General features: G+C 55.7%; 10 protein-coding genes across 10 annotated transcripts; 5 read left to right on the forward strand and 5 right to left on the reverse strand.

The window, feature by feature from the left end:
* Nucleotides 1-8: 8 nt before the first annotated feature.
* Nucleotides 9-1,260, reverse strand: J3D65DRAFT_168462 (uncharacterized protein). Its single transcript, XM_066794230.1, has 5 exons — nt 1,049-1,260; nt 933-987; nt 669-774; nt 304-606; nt 9-233 (listed from the first exon to the last, which is right to left on the reverse strand). The coding sequence occupies exons 1-5, from the start codon at nt 1,057-1,059 to the stop codon at nt 139-141; spliced, it is 570 nt and encodes a 189-aa protein (XP_066649944.1). The 5' UTR covers nt 1,060-1,260; the 3' UTR covers nt 9-138.
* A 574-nt stretch (nt 1,261-1,834) lies between these two features.
* On the forward strand, nt 1,835-2,833 carry J3D65DRAFT_672448 (Alpha/Beta hydrolase protein; the record flags this gene model as incomplete). The annotated part of the gene is made up of 2 exons (XM_066803496.1): nt 1,835-2,073; nt 2,137-2,833. 2 exons carry the CDS (start codon nt 1,835-1,837, stop codon nt 2,831-2,833), a joined length of 936 nt encoding a protein of 311 aa, XP_066649945.1.
* A 319-nt stretch (nt 2,834-3,152) lies between these two features.
* On the forward strand, nt 3,153-4,526 carry J3D65DRAFT_672449 (uncharacterized protein; the record flags this gene model as incomplete). Its single annotated transcript, XM_066803497.1, has 1 exon — nt 3,153-4,526. The coding sequence occupies one exon, from the start codon at nt 3,153-3,155 to the stop codon at nt 4,524-4,526; it is 1,374 nt and encodes a 457-aa protein (XP_066649946.1).
* Nucleotides 4,527-5,773: 1,247 nt separating this feature from the next.
* On the reverse strand, nt 5,774-6,477 carry J3D65DRAFT_642170 (uncharacterized protein). The gene has a single exon (XM_066801959.1). The coding sequence runs from the start codon at nt 6,442-6,444 to the stop codon at nt 6,061-6,063; it is 384 nt and encodes a 127-aa protein (XP_066649947.1). The 5' UTR covers nt 6,445-6,477; the 3' UTR covers nt 5,774-6,060.
* An 810-nt stretch (nt 6,478-7,287) lies between these two features.
* Nucleotides 7,288-9,538, reverse strand: J3D65DRAFT_168582 (general substrate transporter). The gene is made up of 8 exons (XM_066794232.1): nt 9,142-9,538; nt 9,042-9,081; nt 8,791-8,985; nt 8,690-8,741; nt 8,495-8,640; nt 7,745-8,376; nt 7,529-7,679; nt 7,288-7,462 (listed from the first exon to the last, which is right to left on the reverse strand). Exons 1-8 carry the CDS (start codon nt 9,390-9,392, stop codon nt 7,427-7,429), a joined length of 1,503 nt encoding a protein of 500 aa, XP_066649948.1. The 5' UTR covers nt 9,393-9,538; the 3' UTR covers nt 7,288-7,426.
* A 1,331-nt stretch (nt 9,539-10,869) lies between these two features.
* J3D65DRAFT_607741 (ras family protein) lies at nt 10,870-12,071 on the reverse strand (the record flags this gene model as incomplete). Its single annotated transcript, XM_066798520.1, has 5 exons — nt 10,870-11,598; nt 11,647-11,741; nt 11,795-11,829; nt 11,880-11,971; nt 12,009-12,071. The coding sequence occupies 5 exons, from the start codon at nt 12,069-12,071 to the stop codon at nt 10,870-10,872; spliced, it is 1,014 nt and encodes a 337-aa protein (XP_066649949.1).
* Nucleotides 12,072-13,139: 1,068 nt separating this feature from the next.
* J3D65DRAFT_562148 (platelet-activating factor acetylhydrolase) lies at nt 13,140-14,747 on the forward strand (the record flags this gene model as incomplete). Its single annotated transcript, XM_066797549.1, has 2 exons — nt 13,140-13,420; nt 13,469-14,747. The coding sequence occupies 2 exons, from the start codon at nt 13,140-13,142 to the stop codon at nt 14,745-14,747; spliced, it is 1,560 nt and encodes a 519-aa protein (XP_066649950.1).
* A 3,711-nt stretch (nt 14,748-18,458) lies between these two features.
* Nucleotides 18,459-19,391, forward strand: J3D65DRAFT_537289 (PUA-like domain-containing protein; the record flags this gene model as incomplete). Its single annotated transcript, XM_066796711.1, has 1 exon — nt 18,459-19,391. A coding segment is annotated over one exon (933 nt), but the record flags the coding sequence as incomplete, so codon positions are not given.
* A 743-nt stretch (nt 19,392-20,134) lies between these two features.
* J3D65DRAFT_168844 (transcription factor IIA, alpha/beta subunit family protein) lies at nt 20,135-22,682 on the forward strand. The gene is made up of 4 exons (XM_066794233.1): nt 20,135-20,592; nt 20,699-20,800; nt 21,252-22,312; nt 22,370-22,682. The coding sequence occupies exons 1-4, from the start codon at nt 20,575-20,577 to the stop codon at nt 22,407-22,409; spliced, it is 1,221 nt and encodes a 406-aa protein (XP_066649952.1). The 5' UTR covers nt 20,135-20,574; the 3' UTR covers nt 22,410-22,682.
* Nucleotides 22,683-24,783: 2,101 nt separating this feature from the next.
* On the reverse strand, nt 24,784-25,930 carry J3D65DRAFT_562043 (regulator of G-protein signaling domain-containing protein; the record flags this gene model as incomplete). Its single annotated transcript, XM_066797544.1, has 2 exons — nt 24,784-25,720; nt 25,770-25,930. The coding sequence occupies 2 exons, from the start codon at nt 25,928-25,930 to the stop codon at nt 24,784-24,786; spliced, it is 1,098 nt and encodes a 365-aa protein (XP_066649953.1).
* Nucleotides 25,931-26,112: the final 182 nt, after the last annotated feature.

Below are 26,112 nucleotides of genomic sequence, written 5' to 3' on the forward strand. Positions count from 1 at the left end.
GGCTGCAAGGAGCATTCGACGAGCCGTGCAACACTGGGGGAAGAGGTATGACGACTATCATCGCCTTTGCCGAGGGGTCTGGAGTCGCCAGCAGGTTTTCTGGCAGGCTAATCGCGGGTATCAAGAGAGACGGGGTATTCAATCGTGCTTCTCTGCCGCCAGGGAACCGGCCTCGACTCCATCGGCGGCGGTGGCACCCTGACTGTTCAGGAAAGAGAGGTAGCAGTTCCAACCTGAGGATGAAAGTCAGCGGGATTCCTGTCCTGGAGGCGCAGCGCAATGCTTTGGCCATGGATAACATACCCAGCGAGACAATGTTGACCACCAACACGCGGTGCTCAAGAGGGACCAACGTGAAGTTGCCCATCTGCACAAACGGCCAGACCATCCAGTTCTTGATCAATGCAGGCTTGTACGCCGCCTCGAGCTTCTTGCGGGGGTCGGTGCCTTCGAGAATGGACATGCTCGAGAGGAAGACAAACATGCTGGTGGGGGCAAAGAGGAGCTGGTCAGCAGCAACGCGGGCTACGGTGGTTGCAGTCGTGCTAGACAGCTGGACGCGCGAGAGGAGCTTGAACCAGGTCGTGGCTGCAGGACCGAAGATGGCTGCGCATGTGTCAGCTTGTTTACCAGGTTCCTAATCTTGACAGAGAGTGGGTGAAGCTCACCTCCACCATATGCGGCCATGCGCGCAGTGCGGGCCAGCTCGTGGTTCTTGAAGCCGCGTCTCTCTACGGCTTGCTGGGCCAGGACATCACCGGTTCCAAACAACACCTGGAATGCGCCGTCGAAGGTCAGTGGTGATTTCCATGATTATGACGTAATGTGTGTGTCGAGGAACGCGGGCGACGACGTCGAGGTCGAGAGGGAGGACGGCGCGGAGGCAGGGCTCGACGACGGATGGCTCATTGAGAAACAAAGGTGGTGCATACCGCGGTGGTGACGCTCTGAGTGAGGAGCGGGCGCTTGGCCAGCATGGATTGGTACCTGTCACAGACGTCAACTGTCAGCTCGCCGAGCTTTGGAGCTTTTTTCCACGTCGACTCACCAGCGCAGCATTGTCGACTAATTGAGTGATGACTGAGTAGAGAGGTATGGGTAGTGCGAAATCGTGGCGACGGTTGGGTGAATGAGGGTGGTGGCGAGTGGTGAAGGGTTTTTATTGCCTTGGTGTTGTTATCTCAGACTGCAGGCGGTCACTCTGCCCGAATCACTGGCTTGGTGTTGCGCACGAACCAAGGGGTCTCGATGCGATGCCGGCCCGATGTCACCTTTCGGAAGGATCTGCGCGGGAAGGTACCCGTCGACTTACTAAGTAACCTTCTGCCCAATCACTGCCCGCCTTGACGCCACAGGATCTCTTTCGAACCTCACCCACTTTGGCATGCCATCCGCTCCCCCATACTTCTATCATCTTTCGTCATTGCCCAAACTCTTCAACGTCGACGGGATGAATACTTGACAACACATTCTCCCTCTTGCGCCTATTTGGAGCTGACGAGCGCATCGGCTGCAAGACGAGGTTAGCATGTCACTCCTCCGCCTGCTACCTTGCCCACCAGCCAATTTCGGCAAGAGAGGCTGCAAAACACAGTTGCACTGGCAATCTCAGAGGCTCAATGGCCGCCAAATATCCAGACGCTCTGTGCATTCGGGGCTGTCGTACCTTCCACAAAGACCAAGAGCCTCGACGCCCCAAAATCTCCGTCGCCCACATCGTCCTCGCCCTCATCATTGTCGCCGAACTTTCCTCACTGAGTCCTTACATCCTGTCTTTATCCCTCCTACCGTCTTCCTCATGTGTTTTCTTGGGCTATGGAGCTACAAAATTATCATGACCATCGTCTTCCAAAACAAAATCATCTACATGCCGTACATGCCTCCTTTTGCCCGCTCCGAAACCATGGAAGACTACGCCAAGCTCTGCAGACCGGTCGAATGGCAGGAAACCTCGATCAGGTCGCTTGATGGGACCAAAATCGCTCTTTGTGCTGGCGAGATTCACTATGGCAATATTCAGGAGGCCCCTGAGGAACACCGCCAAAAACGCACAGTCATCATTTACTTCCAAGGGTGGGCATGATTCAGACCACCGAGCAAAATTACCCATCTCCTCAGCGCGCTGACTTTGCATAGAAATGGAGGATCCGTGCCTCTGCGACTGCAAATGCTCAGCAAGATCTTGAAAGCGCTTAGGCAGACCTCTGAACCCAATATGCGTTTCACTCTTGTCGCCCCTTCCTATCGTGGCTTTTGGAAATCGAGGGGGCGAGCTTCTCAAAAAGGTATCGAACGTGATGCGAAGGCGACGCTGCAATGGGTACACGAAACGTATGGCCGCGAAAATTGCGACCTGAAAATTGTCCTCTGGGGCCAGAGCCTTGGGGCAGGTGTAGCAACAAATCTTGCAGCCTGGCACTTCAAATCAAAGCAGCCAGCCCATGACTCAACAAATCGCCCCGAAATAGCTGGCATCCTTCTGGAGACTCCCTTCATCGGAATCAAAGACATGCTACTTGCACTGTATCCTCAAAAATGGTTGCCATATCGCTACCTCTGGCCCTTCTTGCGCAATTTCTGGGACTCGGATCAGGCTCTAAGGGAGTTTGCCGCGAGCAAAGAAACGACAGATGTACCGATTCAAATCATCACAGCTGGTGACGATGAGGTAGTGCCGGCAAGCCAGGGAGAGCACTTGCACAGCCTGTGTCAAGACCTCGAGTTGGATGTCCGGCGCAAAGACATTGTGCATGCACTTCACAACGAGGTCCCTGACAGAATCGCTGGTAGAGATTCCATTGTATCATTTATCAAAGAAGTAGGGCATAGATGATAGAGTGGAAGTCCTCAGGAATCATCACAGGCACTCCGCCCATGTTTCGCAAAAGCAGTCTGAGACTTGAGCAAAGTGACTGCTTTTGGTGGATTTCGATCAAAATCCGCCTGTTTCTCGGACCATCTGGCGAGCTGGGAGCAGAATCCGATGTGAACTTCACATGCCAGTCAGCGAACTGCAAGTGTGATGGTTCTTTCCTTCCGCCACCGCCCACCACCGCGCAACCTAGACTACAGGATTTGCAAGCTCAGCTCTTCGAAGACTTACCATCCACAACATCGTCGGTCCACCATCGCAAACCTCAAAGCCCGTCGCCATGCTGCTTTACAAATCACAACCGATCCCGATTCGCGAGCGTCAAGACTGCTTGAAGCTCCCAACTTCGACCAAGATCTACTCTCTCGCCAGATCTTGCATCACGAGCAAGTCGCCGTCAGGTCTTGTCCGCGAGCCATGCAAGCATCCACGCAGTCCAAGTCTAGGACGCGGCGATCACAACTCAACCGACGATTCCTCGACCATCTCTTCCACATCAAGAACAAGCCTGGACTCGGCATACTACGGCCCATTGTCGTCAAACACTTCGATAGCTGAATGCCCAATCAGTGGGTCGGACAAGATCATCACTCAACGGATCGAGGCCGAGGTCGACCGGATCAGCACAGATATCGCACAATGCAACTTCATGGAAGACGGCCTGCGCCAGCAGCACTGGAACGCTTCACTCGACAACCTCGCTGCGACTGAACAAGACGCAACACTTCCCATGCCTCACGTGCAAGACATCTCTCTGGCACTGACGGATTCGCATGTCTTGGGTGATCCTATTTTCATGAGCTCCGCCGGCTTTGAGGTGGGACCAGCAGGTTTGCAGATTGGACATTGCAGCTACCTGAATCTGCCGGCTGGCGAATGCTGCAGCATGCGCATCATTGGGCCGACTTGCGTGGAGGACCGACCGCGCTTTCAGCTGGTCATGACAACGACCGTGATGGATGTGAGAACCACAAACAGGCATTGGAAACTATGCTTGATCTACGACGTTACGGAGGCGATCAATGAATTGGCAACGGCAAGGTTGACGGGCAGTCTGGAAATGCAGTTCAAGTCAGCCCAAGGATACAATCAACTGGACGTCGCGGTCGAGTGTCTAGGAGAAACCAGGTCTCCAGACGAGCCATTCGACTGGAACGCATTCATTGAAGATGATCTGACGGCACAAGACGTCCAAAGTCCCGCCAGCAGGAGCGGAAAGGAAGCCCAAATAGCACCAGAGTCTCTCGACGTGCCAGCAGACATTGCCCGCTTCATTCAGAGCGCATCGCTCATGCGATCACGAGCAAAGAAGTTCTTCATCCTTACCCCACGCCCACTCGAGCACCGCAAACGCTCCCTCGCCCAGGTCTTCCGGCGCAAGAAGTCCATCTGGGCCATCGAAATCGCAAACCTCAGCGTCAGCTTCGTCTCCAGTGAATTGCTCCAGGAGACAGAGGTCCTCGACCGACTGGCCAGCCACCTCCGCCGCTGCACGGCCGAGAGCGTCATCAAGTGTTTCGACGACGGTGAGGGCTTCGAGTGGCGCGCCACGCTGCGGCCGGGAATTGAGACTGCCATCAATTGCTTCCCTATCGACAATGGCCGCGTGGCGATGGCGCGAGAGGTTTGGTGGGTCTGCTTTGTCGAGATCTGATTTGCTACTCGGCCCAAAATGTCCCCTTGCCAGCCTACCGACGTATCGTCCAAGTTCACTTGACACATCGCGATCAGAAGAATCCGGCGCCGCAAACATGCCTTTGTCGTACATGCCTGTCCGCGATTTCGCATCCAGATCACGCGCGGCTCGCGCAACTCGACAATCTTAGCACCAACACAACCATCGGGCCATGGGAGCCTCTTCCGGTCACGCAGCAACTGCACTCAACGACAGCTTACGACGCAGTAACTTATGGCGCGGCAACTTACCTTCTCATCTACAGAGGGGACGAGCATGATGCGCAATCAGGCTGTCACTTCTTACGCACACTCCCTCTTTTTTCAGTCAATGTTTGGGAACGAACGAACCCCCAATTTGGTTTACAATCCGGGCTCTACAGCATTTGCTGCCGAGTTGGCTCGTCACTTTCATTTGATCATTTCGGTTTTGCTCATCACTGGGCCTGCACTTTTGGTGAAGGGCGTTATCTAGTGGCTTAGTCTGATTTCTTGCTTTTGCTTCATTTTTGAGATTTCAACCTTTTCGGAGTTTCTAGTCAATCAAAGATGTCATTTGGCTTCGCTCACACTCAGTAGGGGCGTCCGCCCTCTAAGTCTTATCGCGGCTGTAATCATTGCGTCAAGTCTTTGTTACCCTGCACTGCTCCGCGTCAAGAACACAAGTCTATCCCAAAAAGAAGGCGACAAGCCTCAAACCAGTCTCAACTCCTCTCCTCTCCTTCCCCTTCCCCTCCCACCGCTACCACCCGCCTGCGCCTGTGCCACATCACTCATCTCTTTTCTTTCTTTTCTTTCCCTCCTCGCCCCAACATCCAACTTCAGCAGCAACCCGGCGAAAAACGCGCTTTCGTGCTTCTTCCACGCCAACATCTGCGCCCCATCAACGAGGCTGGCCACCTCCTGGCGCATCTGCAACTCCTCGGTCTGCAACTCCTGGAAACGCGTCCGCAGCTTGGCATACCCGCCCGCGTGATCGTTGAGGACGAGAGCCTGGACGAGCGCGGGGAGGTGTTTGGCGGCGTAGGCCCGGTCCTCATGAGTGACAACGACATTGACGCCACCGGTCACCATGTCAAGCTCTGCAGCTACAACGCCGTTTACTATCGCTGCATAAAGCAACTCTCTATTCTCCGCCAAGACGGCGACGCCGGCCCGCTCGAGCAGCACGCTGAAGCGCACGTTTCGTAGAAGGTACTGCATGTGGCGCTGCCACGAGCGCCGCTCTGCTGCGTTTGGCGCAGCAAGTTCTTTCACGTAGAGCTTTGCAGCTTTGCGGCGCACGAAAGGGCGCTCCGTGGCCGAAAGCGGTGGCGTCAGGAAGCGGAAGTAGTCAGTGATGACTTGCTCGAGCGTGGGAGTCGGCGTGTCCAGGGGGCGTGCGAACACTTGAGCCACCTCGACCGCGCGGTCGTGCTGGATAGCGTTGCTGATGGCCGCGCTGTGCTCTTCAGGGGCGTGGGTTGTGGCGATGTCGTCGCCGAGCTGGGCCTATGTGGTGGTCGTTGTTATTATCATGTGGGAGGTCTTGCGGAGTGGAGTAGATAGGGAAGAAAGAGATGGATGCACTGGGAGGAAAGGGAGAGGGCTGGACTTACGAGTTCTTCGGCTCTCCTGCGCATATCGGCCGAAATGGTACGAGGATCGAGACGCGGATCGATGGACTCGTTCGCCTGAGGATCTCTCTGGTCTGCACTTCCATCGTTGTCACGTTGTTCATCCTCCTCCTCCTCCTCCTCCTCTTCTTGTTCCTGTTCCTGCTCTGCTCGCTCTCTTTCAAGATCACCATACTTCTTTGTCAGCAGCCCAACCACAACCACCGCCAAAGCCAGTACCAAAATCACAGCCCGCACAGCGACGGGCAAACCCAGAGCCCACAAAAAGTACAACGTGGCCATTCTGCCGCATCCAACAAAGGACGCCGTCCACCCCATCGCTACGACGTTGAGCAATACGTCCATATCCTCGCACAGTCGCGGCGAAGACGCGTACCAACAGACACGCAAGGAGCCCGCGCCGTCGCGGCTGACGTCAACGCCAGTGGAAGAATAGAGGAAAAGCCAGGCAGCGAAGGCAACGAGAGCGACGCTGAGCGCAGTCCTGGTCAGTCTATAGGCGAGCGAGATCCATCTGGAGACGTTGCCGCGGGCTGCTGCGACGGTCCTTTGTCCTTTTCGCCACAGCCACCGCAGCACCGTCAACGGACGACAAAGCGTGAGCAGGAAAAACGAGCCCCTGAGCCACACGGGCATCTCCCACAATTCGGCGTAGTGCAGGAGCGTCAGGTAGACGACGCCGATCCACCCGACTGCGACGCCGTAGATAAGTGCCGCCAGGCTGTACGTGAGGTCTTCGTAGAGCGTGACTTGTCTGAAGTTGAAGTCGCGCTCTGGATATAGAAGCTCAGTCTGCGGGGTCCAAATTGACTGGAGGTTGTTGGTGTGGTCTATTCGCAAATAGTATCGTCTGAGCCTGCTCCGGTGGGGCTGGTGGGAGAATTCCTGCAAGCGAGCCAAGATGTACAGACCCGCTGCGATGATGCAGCACGCGGGTGCGATGATTGCTCTGCGGGCTGCCCATAGGGACTGTCGGCTGAAAGGCATGGAGGCGAGGACGGAGTCGTCGGAGACTAGATCAGCAGTGATTCAGTGAGGACCAGAGGTTGAAGATGCAAAGCGGTCGAACACAGGTCAAATTTACGAGCTTTTATTAGGAGCCGATACAACTATGCACAGGAGGCGAGGCGCATCGTCCTCCAAGACGAAGTGAAAGTGAGCCATTCGTTAGACGCTAGACATGCCCGAGCATCAAAACACGGCATGGTATGTACGCAGATAGATGTCTCAGAGCCACGAAGCAAAAGTCGTATGTACAAGCCAACTAATACGTGTAGCGGAAGCCTCTGTCCCCCTCGTTCTGCGCAAGAGACGTCAGTTGCAAGACAAGACATGGGGAAAGATAGGGACACGAGGCGAGACTCACGTCTGGATCTTCTAGAACGACCTCGCCCCTCGCCGCTCTTCTGTTGGCGACGCGGAAAAAGCCACCCAGTGCAAGGACTAGTATTATGTTCATCAGTGCGCAAGCTATGCATGCGTAGATGCCTGGGCGGTAATCCGGGGCGTCCTGAGTCCTGTGGCAAGACATTAGCATCGAGCGGCCGTGCATTGGAACCCGCAGCGGGAAGACTTTTCGTACCTGAAGACCAAGCTCCCAGCTATGCCGCCAACGCCGCCAAAACCGACTAGCGTTGCGCTGCAAAAGGCGCGTTTCCACTGTCCCCTGATGTTGTTGGCCTGGTAGCTCATCGTGGCCGGAACATTGGCATTGGCGCCCGCCGTCACCAAGAAGACGCCGAGGTAGCGGATGCCGGGAGTCTTGTGGAAGCCCATGATGGGCAGGCCGACGAGACAGATGACCATGTTGAATAAGATAACGGGCCCGCGCAGCTTCCAGCGGTCACCGGCGTAGCCGTCGGCGTAGATGATGATGGCGGCGAAGACGTACGGCGGCGCGACCAGGCACTGCGACGCGCCGATGCTGAAGCCCATGTTCTCGTGCAAGATGATGGGTAGGAAGTACGCCAGCGCGTACGTGATGGTCGTCGTACCGAAGAACACCAGGGCGTAGCCCCAGATCTTCAGGTCTAGCCCTGCGCCGAAGAACTTGCGTGCTGTAAAGGGCTCGGTTTTGGCGTCGCCGCGGTCTGCGTTGACGCGCGCGATGATGAAGGCGATTTCGCGCTCGTTGAGGAAGTCCCAGGATTTTTGCTTCGAGTCTGGAAAGCCGACCAGGAGAAAGTAGCCGCCGAAGCCAACGACGCAGGTAAGCTATTATGAGTGTTAGAAATGGCTCACTGGGGCGACCGAGCTGAGGCAGAGGGCGGTCAAGATATCTCGAAGGACATATCCTTTTGGCAATCACTGGACCGCGAGATTTTTCACGTACCACTCCCTCGATGATGAAGATCCACCTCCAGCCACCAAGACCCGATAGTCCGTCCATTTGCATGAGTCCGTAGGCGAGGATTCCAGCGCATGCCGAGGCGACGCAGCCGATGATGTAGAAGACGGAGTAACGCTTGCCCATGTCGTCTGCACGTAATTCAGCAGCTCGTCTTGAAGAGGTTCTCGTGACACTTACACCTAACGTACCAAGTCGACAAGAGATAGACGGCGCTGGGGAAGAAACCAGCCTACAATATTCAGCAATGTCCCAACCAGAGTGGCTATTGACAGACTTACCTCGAATACACCCAACAGCGCGCGAAGTCCAGCGAGCGCATTCCACGTGTGGGCGAAACCCATGCCAATCATGGTAGCTCCCCAAAATACGCAAATTGCGGCGAGGTGCAAACGAGGTCCGATTTTCCGCACGAGCCCGGTCGAAAGGGGCTGGAAGACGACGTAGGTGACGAAGAAGACGAGCGTGACGAGGGACTGGTGCGCTCACGTCAGTCGAGTTTCGCACACGAGCGGGTTGCGTTGTAACTCACGTAGCGATAACCTTTCACCATGTCGAGTTCCACTTGCATGCTGCGAGATTCGGTCAGCGTCGCTCGTGGCGATGGGCTGGGAACAAATGCGACTTCTTACCCGGCAATGCTGGCGGCAGACAGGTTCGTCCTATCCATCAGACTGATGCAGTACATGACACCCACTGTCACCACCAAGCGTCGGTCGATTCTGTGAATCAACTTCCTCTGCTCCGCCGGCGTGAAGCCGAACGAAATCGCCGCATCTTCAGTGTCGTCGGACCCATTCGAGTAAACGTGGTCGATATGCTCGGGCTGATTCTTTTCCAGCTCTGCAGACGAAACCGCCTTGTCGTCAGGGGAGGAAGACATGGCAAAACACAAGTGTCAGGGAGTGACGCGGAACAAAAAAATTGGCCGGACAGCTTTCGGTGTCACTTTGGCTGCAAGTCCCTATTTACAGCGCTCGTCGTCGACGTCGTGCCCCGCATTGCTGGGTCACCGCCAAGGGTCAAAGCCCATGATGATCCTGAGCGACACCCTCGGGTGACACGCCCTCAAATCTCTTGGCTGTCTACTTGTGGCAGGCACGCCGTTGAGGAGAAGCGCGTCCGTGGAGGGAAGGCGTCGTCTCTAGTCGTGTGGGGGAAACAAGCTCCCGGCACTAGACAGGCATCTTGATGTCCGGAGGAAATGTGATTGAAGCGTGTGGACAGGGATAATCCGGGGCCCCGCATTTGCATGGGAGAGCCCTTCGTGACCGGCCTGTGGGTGCCTTTTTTTTGCACACGCGTGGCGCCGTCAGGGAGTGTTCGTCGTCCGTCTGGGCCTTTCGCTTGTTGCGTTCAAATCGGGTAAGATTGCTGCTGTTGCGAGTCGTCAAATGGGCTTGGCGGCGTCCAATCATGCGCGAAAGGATCAGCTTGATGACAAGTTGGCGACCTCAATAAATGTTGGCAAGTGTCTTGGAGACTTCCGCGTTGTTGAACCAGTCAATCTGCCCAGCCTTGGTTCCATGCCGCATGAAGATATCTGACTCGCACGGCGCCTCCGTGGTGTTCTTGCAAGGCGACAATAATCGCTTCGATTTTCGACGAAGTTGGCCAATACAAGCCTTTCAAAGAAGAATTGCTTTGAATTGGTTAGTCATAAAGCTTGTCATCCGCAGTCTCCATTCGGCCGGGTCGACGAGGCAAATGCATGACGTCGTCAAAGTATGGCGCCCTCACTTTGCGGGTATTCCACTTCCGAGTTGCCGATGTGGCTGAAAGTCCAATGACATGGCTTAGAGTGGACGCAGCTATGGAGCGCGGCATCTTGGACGATCTAGTCAGATTAGCTGGCAGAGAGAAAGGGGAGCTTTCAATCCTCTTTGATAGAGCGACTTTAACAGCAACGCTGTTTGTCGCAATACCAAGGGAGGCTTTAGCGACAAGTCGCACTTTGGTTTGTTACGACCATGGTGAAAATATCAAAGCTGCAAGTGAGATGCGGACTTTACGGATAAATAGAGCGGCCAAGTGTTCGAGAACAACTCCCAAGGCAGGTAGCGCCGAGTCATCTTGTCCCGCCTGGGCATACTACTTAAACACAATGTCAGTCTTTCGCCAGTCCACATTACAAGCCAGGGTTTCGCACAAAAGAAAAAGCAAGGCATGTCCAAGAAGAGGTTGAAGACGCGGGTCCTCAAAGACAGATGGGGATTCGATGAGCCACATGCACCAAGGCACTGAAATGCGCGGGAACAGGAATGATCCGGGGCCTCTACCAAAACGCCCCGCGAATGAGACCAAAGCAATGGAGGAATGACAGAGGAAAAGAGAAGACCATGTGGAAGGACAATTCGGTGCTAGCAGCATCCCCCCCTTCTTCTCGATCCTGGAATGCGGAAAACTTCTTCCCACTCTTGTACCCCAGTCAATAGAGCAGCTCCCCGGTGTTTGCCTTTGCGCCGTCGCCTGGTGCCCGCGCCATCTGTTGTGCCGCTCTTGATGCTGCCGTCATCATCGAAATATCCGCTCCACCCGCCACTGTCTCCGTATTGGATGCCGCTTTGCGGGTCGTCCGGATCTATCTCGCCAATTTCGATTTTGGTCAAGATCATCCGCGCCAGACGGGCAAAGAGCTCTTCGACGTTGTCGCCCGAGAGCGCCGATACCTCCATGCTGACTGGTATGGAGACGTCGGTCGCCCACCGCGTTGATATGTCGACGGGGACTTCTCTCCCTTCTGTTGCAGAAGTCGCGGTATTTTGTGTCCCAAATCCGATGCCTCTGTTTGATCTCATCGAACCCCAAGCTGCTGAGCTGCTTGTACTCGAAGGTGTGGGAAGCGGTTCGTCAATCAAGGTGGGTTCCACTTCGAAGTGTGACTCTCCATCTGAAAGGTCAGTCTTGTTTCCTGCGAGGATGACGGTAAGGTCCGGAGAAGCGAGGGCGCGGGCGTCGTTGAGAAAGGTGGGGAGAGCTCTGAAGGATGCGTAGGAGGCAATGTCGTATATCAGGATTGCGCCCGCTGCGCCGCGGTAATAGGAGCGGGAGACGGCGCGGAAGCGTTCAGTCCCTGCAGTATCCCACAGCTACCATGGTGAGTGGATGCTTGACGGTATGGGTACGAGCATAATTACCTGCAGCTTAATGCGCTTCCGACGCGCACCAGTGCCGACCTTGATAATCTTGGATGCGAACTCGACGCCGATTGTTTGCGAGGAATAGACTCTCCCTGGGTGAGATGATAAGAGCCATATTGATAGAAGGGTGTACAGAGTATCGTACATTCGTTCTTGACAAAGCGATGCAACAGGCACGACCTAGAAGGGTCAGGGTTCGGTCGCCGGGTAGCTTTGGGGGAGGCGCCTACTTTCCACAACCACTTGGGCCAAGCAGTATGATCTTGGCGAGATAGTCGTACATGCTCCCGAGCTCCTGGTCAGCAGTGTCAGTGTCGGGCAGCTTTGGTGGAGGAGAGTGAAGTTGGAGTAGTTTGTACCTGGTCGCGAACGACGTTTGAGGAGTTGGTGGACGCCGCTGAGGGCGCCCTTTGGCGAACCATGGCGATAGAGTGGAGTAGAAGTGGGTCGAGGGAGAAGAAGGAGCAGTCTCGTGTGGAGGAGCAAAATGACGTGAAGCGAAAGGTAACGGGTGTAGGCTGGGGATGCCGGCGGTGGTGGTAACGGCGACAGCGCATCAACCTAAGCGGCGGGCGGGCGGGCATGGATGAGCGCAACGCGCCGTTCGCATGGCCCGCCGCGTGGTCTTCGCTTGCTACCTACGGCACGATCCGAAGTCAGGTGCAATCTGTAAGCCACCACTCCACTGCCACCAGCCCCAGGCGCAATCAACCCAACAACTATGGAATGCTGAATGGTTGGTTCAATCATGTCTGCTTCATGTTCCAATCTCTGCGTGTCTGAAGCCAAAAATCCAACGCGAACCATGGCACTCGGACTGCCATGGTACTAGCTGCACCGGTCAACCCAATACTGCCCTGGCCTTGGCTCGTTTGCGTATACGGAGTGCACTTCAAAGTGTCTGGTGAAACCGTCTGTGTCTCCAATGTCTTTTCAACATGTGGGATGTACGGGTCCAGGACGTAGAGTATGTAAGCGGCGGGCGTCGATCATTGAGCAACACTCCAACGGCCATGATCGTGCGTTGGAGAAGAACCGAAAGTTGGACCTTTTCCGATTCCTCTAGAACTCTCTTGCTGCGCGCCGGGTCGCTTAGCCCGTTGCACCGCCGAGGACGAGCCCTAGGATCATCGCCTCGACAGAACCCAGCACGCGACCTGCCATCCAAAACCATCGTCACGTCTTATCCTCCTCACCACATCATCCTCATTCATTGCATCGCGACATGTGCGGCAATCGACTGAGAGCTTCCGTCTCCGTCGCGGGCCCCGGCTGCGTCGGACCGCCGACGGCGTTACGTGCGCATCGTCTGGGCTGAGATCTAACGTCATCGAGTGTCGCGTGTCCCAGATTCGCCTGCACAAGTTTCTCCCACCTTCTGGCCGCCGTCCTTTTTCTCTCACACGATCCTTCCATGGACCTTTAATTCGCTGTCCCTCTCTCTCCGACCGCCTCTCCGTCTCCGACCTCCTCTCTACTCGCTGCCCACCATGTCCTGGTTGTCGAGCCTCAAACCCGTCACTACTCTGCCAGAGTACCCTGGCCCGTACAAAGTTGGATCCATCGATGTCGAAATTCCCGTCGCCGGCTTGAACTCGCCAAGCCCGGCGCCCGATTCGAGCATATCTACTGTCGCATACCGCATCTTCTACCCATGCGAACCTTCTGCTAGCGACAGACCCGTACGATGGATTCCCAACCCTCAAAGGGGCTACATGGCTGCGTACGCTCGCTTCATGGGGGCCAATTCGGCCTTTGCCAGTGTCTTTTCGTAGGTCGTCTTACATCCATTGCGTGGCTCAATGCTCATCCGCAACAGATTCTTCCCTCAACTCTTCTACTACATCAACATTCCCGTCCATCGGAATGCGCCACTCCTCTCGCCCCCAACCAAATCCTCCCGGTGGCCAGTCATGGTCTTTTCGCACGGGCTGGGAGGCACGAGAAATGCATATTCGCAGATAGTTGGCTCGGTTTCGAGCCACGGAGTTGTGGTGATTGCACCAGAACATCGTGACGGAAGCTGTCCAATCTCGTACATTCGGGCGACGCCAGATACTCCAGCCAAGGCAGTCGACTACGTCACGCTCTCCCATGAGCCAAGGGAAGATGTATGGGAAAGGAGAGACGAGCAGCTTAAAATTCGCCTCTGGGAGCTCGGTGTTATCCACGACTCGATGCTCAAGATGGACGCTGGCGAAGAAATAAGGAATTTGGATGAGAACAAGTCGAAGAACAAGAAGCTCGACACAAGCAACCTCCTGTCCATGTTCAAGGAAAAGCTTGACATGCACCGCCCAGGCTCCATTGTCTGGGCCGGGCATAGCTTTGGTGCTGCGACCATGCACCAACTGGTCAAGACAATCTACTGGCAAACGAGCCCAGAGCGCAAATATGCCTACGTGCCGCTCTTCTCGCCAAGAGCCACGTCGGAAATCGCCAAACAAATCACGCCATTCTCTCCAGTCGTACTTCTGGACATGTGGTGCCTTCCTTTGCAAAGCCCAAATACCAGATGGCTGAAGGACAAGCCTATGCCGTGCTATGCTCCACCGGGACCTGGCGGTACCACTTTGGTGGCCATCCTCAGCGAGGCCTTTTACAACTGGTCGGTGCACATGAAGGAAACGAAGAGACTACTCTCGGAAGACCCGTCAACGAGTTCGCCGAAGAGGACGAAGCCCGGCCCTCGCTTCTTCTACCCCGTATCCTCGGCGCATCTTTCTCAATCCGACTTTGGGCTCCTGTTCAAGTGGATCTCGAAGACAATTTTCCACGTCGAGGAGCCTGAGCGCATTCTCAACCTCAACACCCGGTGCATCCTGCAGATGATGCGCGAAAACGGGTTTGACGTCGCAGAAACGATTCGCATCGATGCCGAGGAGGAGATGGAGGCAGCGAAAGGCAAGGATATGGAAGTCGTCGAATCGAATAGATCAGGTGACTGGAAGATTCTCGACAGCCAAGGCAAGGTCCGTGGATGGATCGCCGTCACGACCGATTTGTACGAGAAAGACGAGGATCTGACTGCAGCGTCGAATAAGAGCCCTGCAGATGCCGTCGTCGAGCACGAGGTCTTGGGACAAACGACGAAGTAAGACGAGCTGGCTCTCTTGTCTCTAACCTGTTTTTCATTACGGAGCACAAAACTGCTGCATATATTTCAGCGTGGGGGAATGAGTGGGCATAGCACGGCATGGGCGTTTGGTTTTTGGATCGGCGTCTTACGTGGCTGCGATGAGGCAGGTCAAAGGTGCATTTGGTTTCAACAGGTTTTAATTTTGCTGTTTACCAAGTCTCGACACCATATCTTGATATACACTGGGATGAGTCTTGGAATCAACAGATGTAATTTTCATGAGATTGCTCTTGAATGCTCCCCGTGCTCCCCCTCACTACTGTAGCTCGAGGAAGCCTAAGAAAGCTCCTTGTGTCCTAGCCAAACTTGTTCGACGTGGCCATGCATAACTTCTAGCTCTCAGCCAAAGCCATGGCTTGTCTACATGTAGTCAAAGACAGCCCTCAAGGTTGTCAAATCTTAACTTAAAAGCATGCAATGCAGTTGTCAGGACAATTAGACATCCTGATTGGGCAGGTGTAGTCACGTGGGAGGGTGGTCTACTCGCGGCAAGAGCGACCCGCCACTCCGCATTTTTTGATTGGCCGTCCGTCGAGTCTGGACGCGTCTTAACAAGGGAACCGAAGAACCATCCTGCTCCCCGCCCTCCCGCGCTACCGCGTTACACAACCCCAACTGCTCCTCTACATAACCTTCGACTTCTCATCGCCAGGAAGGCCGCCGTTGACATACTATCCCCCTTCCTCAAGACACGCGATTGGGCTTCCCTACACATCGACCGCCCAACCAGCCGCGGTCGCGGTCGCGGTCGAGACGCGTCAAAGCTGTACCGCAAACACTTCCAACTCCCGGCCTGGATGGTCCTAGTTTAGGACGCAGCATTAACCTCAAGCTTTCCCACATTGCGACTGGTCAAAACTCAAGTCTCCCTTTTGACACGTTCGAGACCTCTTGGCACGTCTATATAAACAGCCGCGACCTCTTGACAAGGCATCTGTATTAAGCTGTCTTAGAGACCGTACTTGCTTATAACAGCGATAGACAGAAGCTGGTCTAAGCGCTGTGCTCTCAACCCTAGCGCTTAAGGCTCCCTTGTTGTTCAGCCTCTGTCAACTCACATCTTCATCTTGACAGGACGACTCTCGCCTCACTATTATAACGTCGCCAAAGAAGTTTGCTGTGATAGCTACAACAGCGCTAGCCTCAAGGGCCGCTTTTCATCACAATGGCCATTGATGCAACCAATCCATACTGGGTTCGGAAGCAGCTCGAGTGGCTTACGGCCCCGCGTCCATCGCTGCAAGAGCGGTTGGCTCGTGGCCGTGATCGGATCCGAGATCAATATGCAGCAGCAGAGAGGGCGCATTATGCCCGACTACAAAATCAAGCTGCCCAGGGTTCTCCGTCAATGGGAGTATGTCCCCATTCACCCTATTCATTACTTGTCGCGGCGAGGACTAACATCCTACTGAACTAGCCTCCCCAAGGTACCCACAGTACTCCATACCTCCAGCACATGAGCGCTCCTGGAGCGCAGAAACGAAAAGAGCCTGACTGGAACACCAATGCATACGCCAATGGTCAGCCAGCTCAAAGGCAGAGAGTTCCAATCTCAAGGGCAAATCCTTCACCACCGTCTACTGGACCGCCAGGAAGATCATTGTCCAACCCAGGGCAAGGTTTTTCTTCTATGCCCGCTCACCCGCCCACGCTTATGGGGACATCTTATGCTTGGAATCCCGCTTGTGCGATCGGCCAAAACCAAGGACCTGTCCAGGCGTCCCCAGTTGCGCTCAACGGGAGCAGTCACTGGATGCCATCATCACAAAATCACCAGCGCAGCCCTGTCCCTCAACCCAATCAGCAGCAGTCACATGCCCCTGCGCCAACATCTCGGGCTGCGCCGGCAACTACGGTCACGCGGGAGACGCAACCTCACATGACCCCTTCAGTAAGAACCGGAAGTCTCTCATCTTCGACACCCTCTTCTCCGGCAGTCACGATCAAGCAGGAAATCCCAGCCTCAAATCCAGCACAGCGGTCATCCACTGAACCACAAGCCCACAATAGCCGCTCTACAACTATCGAAGCTGGATCGCCAGCTGGTCCAATCAGTGGCACCTCATCACCACGCCGAGAGGGTTTACTAGATGCCAATGTCATCCAGTTGCCAGAAACGCGCTCACATCGGTCTTCGGATGCTTGGCAGAGCAATTCACTCTCAGAAGTTCAAAGGCCAACTCCAAGGCTCCCTGTCGTCGATTCATCATCGGCAAATATTGCACCACATTCACCAGCTTCACCTGGCATCAACAGCGCGGAGGCGTCAGCTTCGAGCCCAGCCGTTGGTAACGCAGATGCAGGCGAAAGTCACTCTTTGGTGGATAAGGCGATTTCACAGTCAACACCTAGCTCGACAAATGGCCCCACAGCTTCACCTACGGCGCCAAACACGGGCGGGTCAAATGCCACAGAAACCACGCCGGCCATACCAAAGCAGTCACATGCTGCTGCGGCCGCTGCCCCATCTCCGGGCACAAGTAGCGGCACGGCTCGAGCGTCCCCTGCAAGTCCTCTTATGGTCCCATTGGATCGCAGGCCAGCAGATGAAGCGATGCCGGCAACCGATACTGCAGTCGATGAACCCATGTTTGTCGACCACAACATGGATATAGAAGATGTCCATACGGAAGCGGCAGGCGACACTACGCCTCCCGAAGTCGACGCAGCACAGCCACAGGTTGACTCTCCGAAGGAAGCCTCGAATGACGCTGGTTCAGCGGCGCGCAGCGATCCATCGGCTCAAGCTGCTGAGTCAAACTCGAGGGCATCGTCTTCGTCCCTCTCCTCACTCGTTGGGTCTCCCTCAGAGCCCTCGAATCATGGCTCGCCTGAGGTCGAGAGTGGAAGACAAGAATCGCGTCCATTGGTCGCTTCTTCGACCAGCTGCTTGAATGAAAACACTTCCTATGCGGCGGCGGCTTCAAACGCGTCTGCCGATTTCCGCAACGTTCCAAAGTCGCCCATGGCAGATCGTTTTTCCCCCAATACTGGATCTGTCACACGCGAATCTCTCCCGGCCAGGCGGCCATCTGACAACGTGTGGTCTGATAGGCGACGCCCTAGTGCGCGACAAGTCTCGCCAGCGGCAGGATCGTCGAATAATTCTGCATCAGGCAACACGGCATCAAAGACATCTTCCGAAAGTGCCATTCGATCGTCCGCCGACATTCGACATCGCCTGGAGAAGAATTGGCCAGATGCAAACTTGAAAAATTACGAGTCATTCACTCGAAATATGCTCGAGAAGATTGCAGCCTTGGCTGCAAAAGGCGTCCCTGAGCGTGTCGTTCGAGCGCACATCAATATAGAGGCGCTACAGCGCATGGAAAAGAAAATCAAAAACTCTGGAGCAACTGTTTCTGGAGATCCTTATCCGACTGAGTACGACTGCAGCCGGGTCAAAGAGAAATACTGGGCTTGGAAGACCCAGAAGAAGAATGCAGGCGTTGCTCCTAAGCAATTCCCTCTTCCCGATGGGAATCAGGCTGAGCGCCTTATGCGCAAGCTCGCTGTCCACACATCCAGGGACGGATTTCTTGAGTACATGTACCAGGACGAGCGGCCGCAGCTTACTGGTGCAGAAAGAAGTGGCAACACGCACACAGCGCGCCCTGAGCGAACAGGGCAGGCGTCACTGGCACCGGGTCCTGGACGACAGCTCAAGCGGCCTGCGTGGTACACATCGATCAAACCGCAGGAGTGGCAGAGCAGGTCCAGGCATGCTGGTTATACCGGCGTCGATGCCAAACTTAGCAAAATCAAAAGGCTCATTAGGGACTGCGCCGAGAAAAAACTCGATGCATTTGACGACATCAGGAAGGAGCTACACCAGTTGGCCTTCTTGGAAGTCAACAAAATCGTGGTCCGAAAAACTCAGATGCTTCACGAAGACACGGGCTTGCCGCAGCTGTTTGCAGCCGAGTACAGCAAAGGTGTTGACTACCCGTGGGATATCCAAGCGGACGCCTTGGAACTGTACAACCGTTGGTGTTTACAGATTTTCTCTACCGATCTCTTGCGGGGAATCGTCAAGTCGCAAAAGGCCCACAACAGGAGTACGGATCGTATCGAGCCTGGATTCCCGGGCAAGTCGGGCGCAGCCTACTATGGCCAGGGCGATCTTGTCAACGGCCAGTGGTGGCCGACTCAGCTCTGCACCGTCCGAGACGGAGCTCACGGGTCCACCCAAGGCGGCATCTACTCTGTGAAGGGGAAGGCCGCCTTTTCCATCATTGTGTCCGGAGGCTCCCAATACAATGATCGCGATGAGGGACACGAGCTGCGGTATTCGGGTACAAATTCGACTGACGGGAAATACACGGAAAACACACAGAGCTTGATTCTGAGCGTCGAGGACAAGAAGCCTGTCCGGGTCATCCGCTCACACAATATTCACAAGGGCGCAAGCAAGTACCGGCCTGCGCGTGGCTTCCGTTACGACGGCCTGTATGACGTCGTCGGCTACCAGGTTGTGGACGAGTCGAAGAAAGCATGTCTCTTCCACATGGTACGCAGGCCAGATCAAGACCCCATCCGTGCCGAGGGCAAGGCCATGCGGCCCACCGAGGAAGAGATTGCCGAGTACGACAAGATCAAAAAAGAGCTCAACTCGGTGGGCTCGGAAATTTGAGGGAGTGGTGGAATTGGTTTGATGTGTCTCTGTTATGGTGCGGCATGATACCCAAAATTGCTGTCTCTTCTGCGTATAGACTGTCTTTTTACGGCTTCTGGGTGGATTTCCTGATGGCGAAACGGCGCTTCTGAGGCTAGCTTGCCGCCTATGGAGTTCAGTCTTTTGAGGTGGTGCCTTGTGGCAAGGGAGGAAAAATGGCGTTGCTTCAGGTCGGCGATTCAAAAGGGTGGTTTCGAGTTGCTTCTCGACTGGGTGAGTGGCCGTCAGGCTGGAAAGGGGAATGAGGGAAATTCAAAGGCACGATTGCTGTGTCGAGGCCGACAAAGGCAGGCCCGGAGAACTAGCTACCTTCGCTGATGCACACGGTGGAAGTGCAAAAAAACCTTCTTTACTCGATTTACGCGTGATTCCAGCTGCGAGTAGAGGACGACAAAGGGTCCGTCCAACGGCCGAGGCATCAGACCTCTGTATGTATTGTGGCACTCATGAATCGTAAGTAAAGTGACGGCGTTCACACAGATCATAATGCCAGCAACATAGGAGGAATGCGGGCTACGAGTGGAGAGATTGTGGTTCACGAGACTTGCGCACCCTCCTTGCTGACACAGCAGACGGTACCTTGCATGATTCGCGACAACAAGGAAGTGAGACGGCACAAAAGAACGCATTATCGTTCAATGAGGGAGTGGAAGGTCGCCGGAGCAAGCGCAGTGCTCTGCGGTGCTAAGGCGCGGTGGGTGAGGTGGGCGGACATAGGCAGACGGCTAAACATCGGGGCCGAGGCGTAGCGGCAGACGTCTGGGTCGTATCTCGACCGCTTGCGGCGGGCCAACACTCATCCTCTACCTTGCAAGCAAAGACAAAGACGCAACCCCCGCCGTCGCAGAACATCACGACACGATAACTCGCCCGTATTGTTGATAGCAAGACAGAGTAGCGACTAGACAGAAGGCGCAGAGCAGCAGAGCGACCGGTGGAGAGCCGACGAACGTCGGTCGGGCCCCTCCCCATTCCAGCGACCTCTCAGCCAGCCGGCAGCCAGTCAACACACGTCACGCGGCTGCGTTTGCGATTCCCGCTACGCTACCATCACGCAACCTGACGACACGACCACGGCCGTCACGTCACAGGCAATCGATCAGCCATCATCATGTCCAACACCATCACCGTCAGTAGTGAAGCCCGCCCTCTGCCCTTGAAGCGCTCGCTCTGTTCCCTTTGTCGCGAACCAACAACGCTGCGCAACATGGGCTGACCATCAACGACGAGTGCAGGGCGCCATCTTCGGCCAGATCATCGAGCGGGTCGTCGTAGCGTCGCAGAATGACTTTGAGGAGAGCGGCGTCGACCAGCAGACGCTGCAGGAGATGAAGGAGGTAGGTGCAACAGCAGTTTCGCATCGTCGGTTGTCGTCATGGGTCTTTTTCCCTTTGATACGTCATGCGCAGCGCCCGCGGGAGCCGACGACGAGCTGCATGGCAACAACAGCGACGACGACGATGAAGAAAAACAAATTGGCGTTGTTGTCGTCTTGTGGTCGCAGTGCAGCTCCAGGCTGCCGGCCAGCGAGGGATGGCAGGAAAAGCGGGGTTGGCTGGGCTGGAAGGAGCCGGCGGGCTCAGAGGCGATCGGGGGGCGAGGGCAGCGCTGCCACTTTGTATCTGCCCTGCCTTTCGCCTATTTTATACCTCCTTCCGGCCCCGCTCAACCTGCGCCAACCTGTTCCGGCTAGCGCTGCACGTGACGCCCTCGTGCACCACCACCACCAACACCATCACCATCACTACCCTCCATCTTGTTCAATCTAGCTGACCGTCCCTCTCGCAGATTTGGCAAAAGAAGCTGTCCGCCCTCCATGTCGCCCAGATGCCCTGGGACCCGGCCCCGCCGCCGCCCATGCAAATCTCAAATCCCCCGACCGTCCCATCCAACGACAGCTCCAAAGCCGTGCCCCAGCAGATGCAACCCCCTGCCTCTCAGCCTCCTCACCAGTACGCCCAGAATGCACAGGCCGGCGGCCCGAGGGTCAAGACCGAACCCGGATACCCTCCCAACATGCCCAACTACCAGATGAACGGCTACGGCTCCATGAATGGCTCCAACATTGCCCAGCAGCGCGCTGCCCAGCTGCTCCAGCAAAACTTTGGAGACCAGGCCAATGCCTCGATTGCGTCGGCCTATCCTCAGAACAATGTCGGCCTGCCTGGTCAACAGCATCAACAGCACCAACAGCATCAACAGCAACGTCCCATGAACTTGCAGATGCCTCCCAATAGGCAGCATCAGCAGCATGCGGCTCAACACCCACCCCAGCAGCCGCAACAGCAGCAACAGCAGCAGCAGGGTCCTCCGTCGCAAAACCCACAGCAGCAACAGAGCTCAGTATATGCTGCCCAGACTGACGGCGCTGGCGATGCTGACCTGGCCGACTGGAACGCCTTGGTTGCTTCAAGACGTGCCGAGGCTGCCGGTGACCTTAGCGCCATGCATGCCGCAGATGGCATGCTGCGGGCGCAGTTCGAGCAGCGCATGGACGTCATCGAAAGTGGCTTGATGCAGCCGCTCGAGGAGCTCCCCAGCGCCAAGGGCAAAGGCAAGAAGCGCAGAAGCGCGCCGGCGCTCGCTCGCGCCACGCCCGCTGTGTCGAGCAGCAGCATCATCCCGCAGCTGGACGGCGAGCTGGGCGTCGACGACGACGCGAAGCCGGAAGAAAACGACGACGAGGCCATCAACTCGGACCTCGACGACTCGGACGAGGAGCAGATCCAAGGCGAGGAGGACGGCCCGCAGGGCGACACGATGATTTGCACGTACGACAAGGTGCAGCGCGTCAAGAACAAGTGGAAGTGCACGCTCAAGGACGGCATCCTGTCGACGGGCGGCAAAGAGTAGGTGTGCCCCGATCCCTCTCCGCAACGCATGCAACTGACTCCTGTCTTTTCTAGCTACCTCTTCCACAAGGCCCAGGGCGAGTTTGAGTGGTAGACGTTCGACCGACTGGGTTCACGCCGAAAATGGCTGGCGGCTCCAACCAACCACGATGACATCCATTGATGATGATGGGTGGTGGGTGGGCTTCCTGCTGCCGGCTGCGGGCCCCCTGAACGTGCCTTTTTTCCTTTTCACTCGACCCCAACAACAACACTCACTCACTTCGTCGTGTACTATAACTCCCCACCTCCTCCTGATCCGTCCTTCTCCCTCTCCCTCTTCCCAGTACGGCCTCTTTTTCTTCCTTCTTCCTTATTTCTTTCTCAATCAACAATCATCCAACCAAATCAACCTGACCAGTCGATCAATCACTCGGCAAAATGTGTGCATCAAAAAACTCTCTCAAACAGACAAAAAGAAAAGAAAGTAAAAGACAAAAAATGCTTTTTTCGAAGGGGCATTGATCCGTTGGATACATGTCCTGCGTTTTGCCTAGGTTGCATTGCAGCCTTTCTTTTCGCTGCTTGCTTGCGGCGTGCGTGGCTTAGTTGGCTGCGCTGCGCTGCGCTGCGCTGCGCTGCGTTTCACTGCTACGGCGGCATGGACGTCGCGTCGTCGTCGTCGTCGTCGTCGTCGCTTTCTCCGTCTGCCTGGAACATTGCGCATGCGTCGTGGCTTCGTGGCTTCTCGCGTCAGTCACTCACTCTGCCCGCGTCGTCGGCACGCGGACGGAGCGCGTTTGCGTTTACATTGCAGCCCTTCTACCTCCACCTACCTACGTCAGTGACAGCGCAGACAGGCGGGCGAGCAAGCGGGCGAGCAGGCATTCAAATGGCAATCATTTGTCGTCTGTCGAGGCAACGGGGCGGGGCGGGGCGGGCCGGGGAGTCATGGCTGCTATGCCTCGGTGGTGGGCATGAGGCGGGCGGGCAGATGGATGGATGGATGAGAAGCTAGCTAGGTAGCTAGCTAGTCGCAGCTTCATGGCTTCATGGACAGACGAATGGACGGATGGGAGGATGGGAGGATGAGGGAAGGATGCAAGGAAGGGTAGACGCGCCCTGTCTGTCCTGTCCTGTTCCCCCCCTTCTGTCACTGCTGCGAGTCTGACCGTCGTCCGCCCATCTATTTCTTTTCCTTCCTCTTTTCCTCTCCTTCTCCTTCCATTCCATTACGTTAATGCTACAGTCGGCGTTAAACTTCAGGTTCATACTCAGGTTCAGGTTCGGGTTCGGGGTCAAATCAAGTCCGGGTTCATTTTCATTTCCAACTCCTCTTTCAGAAGGGCGGGCAGGCAGGAAAGAAAGCATGAATGAATGAAGGTATTGGTTGCCGTTGCGGTCGTGAATCTGCCGGGTAGGAAGGAGGGCGGAGAGGGAGGAGGGGGGCAAAGGATAGGCGCATCAATCAAGGAAGCCATTCATCTCTATGTCACCTGTGTGCAGTCATCGAGATTTTGAACCGATTCACATACATACACCGGGCCAATCAAGTCAATCAATCAGTCAATCGCATTGTTGTTGTCTAGTGCTTCTCTAAAGGCTGAGCGGGAGGGGAGGGGGGAGACGTGTAGGAAGGACTTGAGGCGACGCTGTCGTGGCTTGTGGCAGACGAGTGCTTGCTTGCTTGCTTGCTTCTACATTACCTAGCGTCAATCCAGATGTCGAGACGAAGAACGCGTGGCAGACGTGACTTTGATCAAAACCCCGGGGCCGCAGCACACTTGGATTTCTGATCAGGACACGAACGGAACCGCGCGGGGCAAGTGAATACACCTTGGCGAGTCGCACGCCGCGTCAAATGAGGCCAGTCAGCCATGCCCACACCCACACCCATACCACCACCGCAAGCAGCGTCACGGAGAAGCAGACTTTCGTCAAGGGAAAACAGCATTAAGCGAGAAAAGAGAAAGAAGAAGCCCCGGGAAGCAAAGCCAAAGGCAAGCAGGCAGACCGCAGAAAGAAAGAAAAAGCCAGTACCTCGCCCATCGAAACATTTACATGAAACGCAAGGAAAGAAGAAGCAAGAACCGCCGTGGGGGAAGGGCTTCGGGTATATCAGTAAGGGAACTGCGTGCTCGTAAGGAGCAAAAACAACCCCGGAAGAAAAGAAAAGAAAACGAGGAGAGACCGATTCGACGCCCCATTTTGTTGGCAAAGGAAAGTACGACGATGACCCAGAAGCACAGGTCGAGTGACGAGGGTCGGTGATTTGGCCCTGGTGCGCTGCGATTGGGACATACTGATCGTGGCTTGCGGTCCTTTAGACTACGCGGCGAATGCTGACTGCGGCTCGAAGATTATCCAGAAGATGAGTCCTATGACCCGTAGGAGGAAACTTCGGCCCAAGGTGGTTCGTCATTATCTATTACAACATGGCGGAAGCAAGATGAGAACTTGTTGTACCGAACGTGGCTCTGTCGACTTGATCATAGACGCTTTCCCGGGACGAGGATGAACAGCAGGCAGAGAGCAGCGTCGCAAGCTGCAATCATGGTCAGAACGGTGAGGGCTCGTCGGCGCAGCATCTTCTTGACAAATGGCTCGCGAATCTTTCCGAAGTTGCCAAAGGTGGTCTCGGAGCGCAGCGCGAAAACGAGGAGTGGGTCCAGCATATATTGGTGTGTCGCCAGAGAGTAGACACCGACCGTGAATGGCAGAATCAGCCAGCAGCGAGTCGCGCGAGAGTAGTCGAGGAAAATGAGGGTAAAGGCAGCCCAGAAACCGCTGAACATGGCCAGCAAGCCAATGACGAGACGGACCATCATGCTTGGAGGGACAAGGTTGCCGAAAGCTTTGGCCTTGAGGAATCCAGGAAAAGCATCGCGCTCCATGGCCTGGAAGACGTAGTCCTTGGCGGAATCAAAGACCTCGGGATCGTCGCGGCTCTCGATTTCGATGTCGTGCGTCACCCTGTCTAAGATGCTTTGCGGGAGGATAATCTCACGCTCGGATCCAGGCAAGAGGTAGGTATAGAGAATCTTCTCCGCAGAAGCACGGATGTCGGCACGGGTGACGCTGTGTTGCTCGGGGGTGGTTTCGGCGCCGCCAGAAGAGTCTTGCATGGGAGAGCCGCTGTTTTGCGAGTTGATGTAGCTCGGGCGGGGCATGCTGTGTCCAGAGTCGTCGGTGCCAACACTGTTTTGAGGAGAGTGCCTGATGCCATCTTCTCTGAGAAAGGCGGACAGTCGCTGATCAGGAGTCTTGTCCTTCTCGGTCGAAGGACCGGCTTCTGCGACATTGTCCAGGATAGCCGAAGAGCGCTTGCTGCCAGCCTTTTCCAACTCTGGGGTGCCAAAGAGGTTGGTGCGGCGAAGCTCGCGGACATAGTGTCGGCATAGTGCCATATGCTGGGAGACATCAAGCCTGGAGGCGTGTTAGCTTGGCGGGGTGGAGTCGGGGAACGAGGACGCACCAAAAGTCCAGATAGTCGACGGAGCGCTGCTGGTCGCGCATGTAAATGTAGAAGAAGAAGAGGTCCACGGGTGCTGAGGTCCTCCGGGCCAGGACCTCATACAGAGTCGGCAAGCGCTCACGCGTTTGCTCCGGCCCCGGCGAGGTAGCAGGAGTCGACATGGTGAGCGATCAGAACGAAAAGTCTTGTCGAGACGAAGCAGTCCAGGTGTCGCAGGCAGGAAACGAAACGTCCAGGACGGAGGGCGCACTCGGATAGCTAAAAGGGCAGAGTGAACGAGTGATGTTGGTGCGCAGGGCGCCCTCTTGGTGACGCAGAGTCGGTCCTTGGAGTGGCAGCGGGG

The sequence above is a fragment of the Phyllosticta citribraziliensis genome (assembly GCF_038025025.1).
Source record: "Phyllosticta citribraziliensis strain CPC 17464 chromosome Unknown J3D65scaffold_16, whole genome shotgun sequence".
NCBI lineage: Eukaryota > Fungi > Ascomycota > Dothideomycetes > Botryosphaeriales > Phyllostictaceae > Phyllosticta > Phyllosticta citribraziliensis.

Coding starts and splice junctions, on each gene's coding strand:
- J3D65DRAFT_168462 (XM_066794230.1), bottom strand. Junction 775..932: donor CTCAGAGCGTCACCACCGCG/GTATGCACCACC, acceptor GGCGCATTCCAG/GTGTTGTTTGGAACCGGTGA. Junction 607..668: donor CATGGCCGCATATGGTGGAG/GTGAGCTTCACC, acceptor ACACATGCGCAG/CCATCTTCGGTCCTGCAGCC.
- J3D65DRAFT_642170 (XM_066801959.1), bottom strand. CDS start 6,444: ATGGCCACGTTGTACTTTTTGTGGGCTCTGGGTTTGCCCGTCGCTGTG.
- J3D65DRAFT_168582 (XM_066794232.1), bottom strand. CDS start 9,392: ATGTCTTCCTCCCCTGACGACAAGGCGGTTTCGTCTGCAGAGCTGGAA. Junction 8,742..8,790: donor CGCTGTTGGGTGTATTCGAG/GTAAGTCTGTCA, acceptor TGAATATTGTAG/GCTGGTTTCTTCCCCAGCGC. Junction 8,377..8,494: donor TCTTCATCATCGAGGGAGTG/GTACGTGAAAAA, acceptor CACTCATAATAG/CTTACCTGCGTCGTTGGCTT.
- J3D65DRAFT_168844 (XM_066794233.1), top strand. Junction 20,801..21,251: donor CGCTGCAGGAGATGAAGGAG/GTAGGTGCAACA, acceptor TCCCTCTCGCAG/ATTTGGCAAAAGAAGCTGTC. Junction 22,313..22,369: donor CTGTCGACGGGCGGCAAAGA/GTAGGTGTGCCC, acceptor TGTCTTTTCTAG/CTACCTCTTCCACAAGGCCC.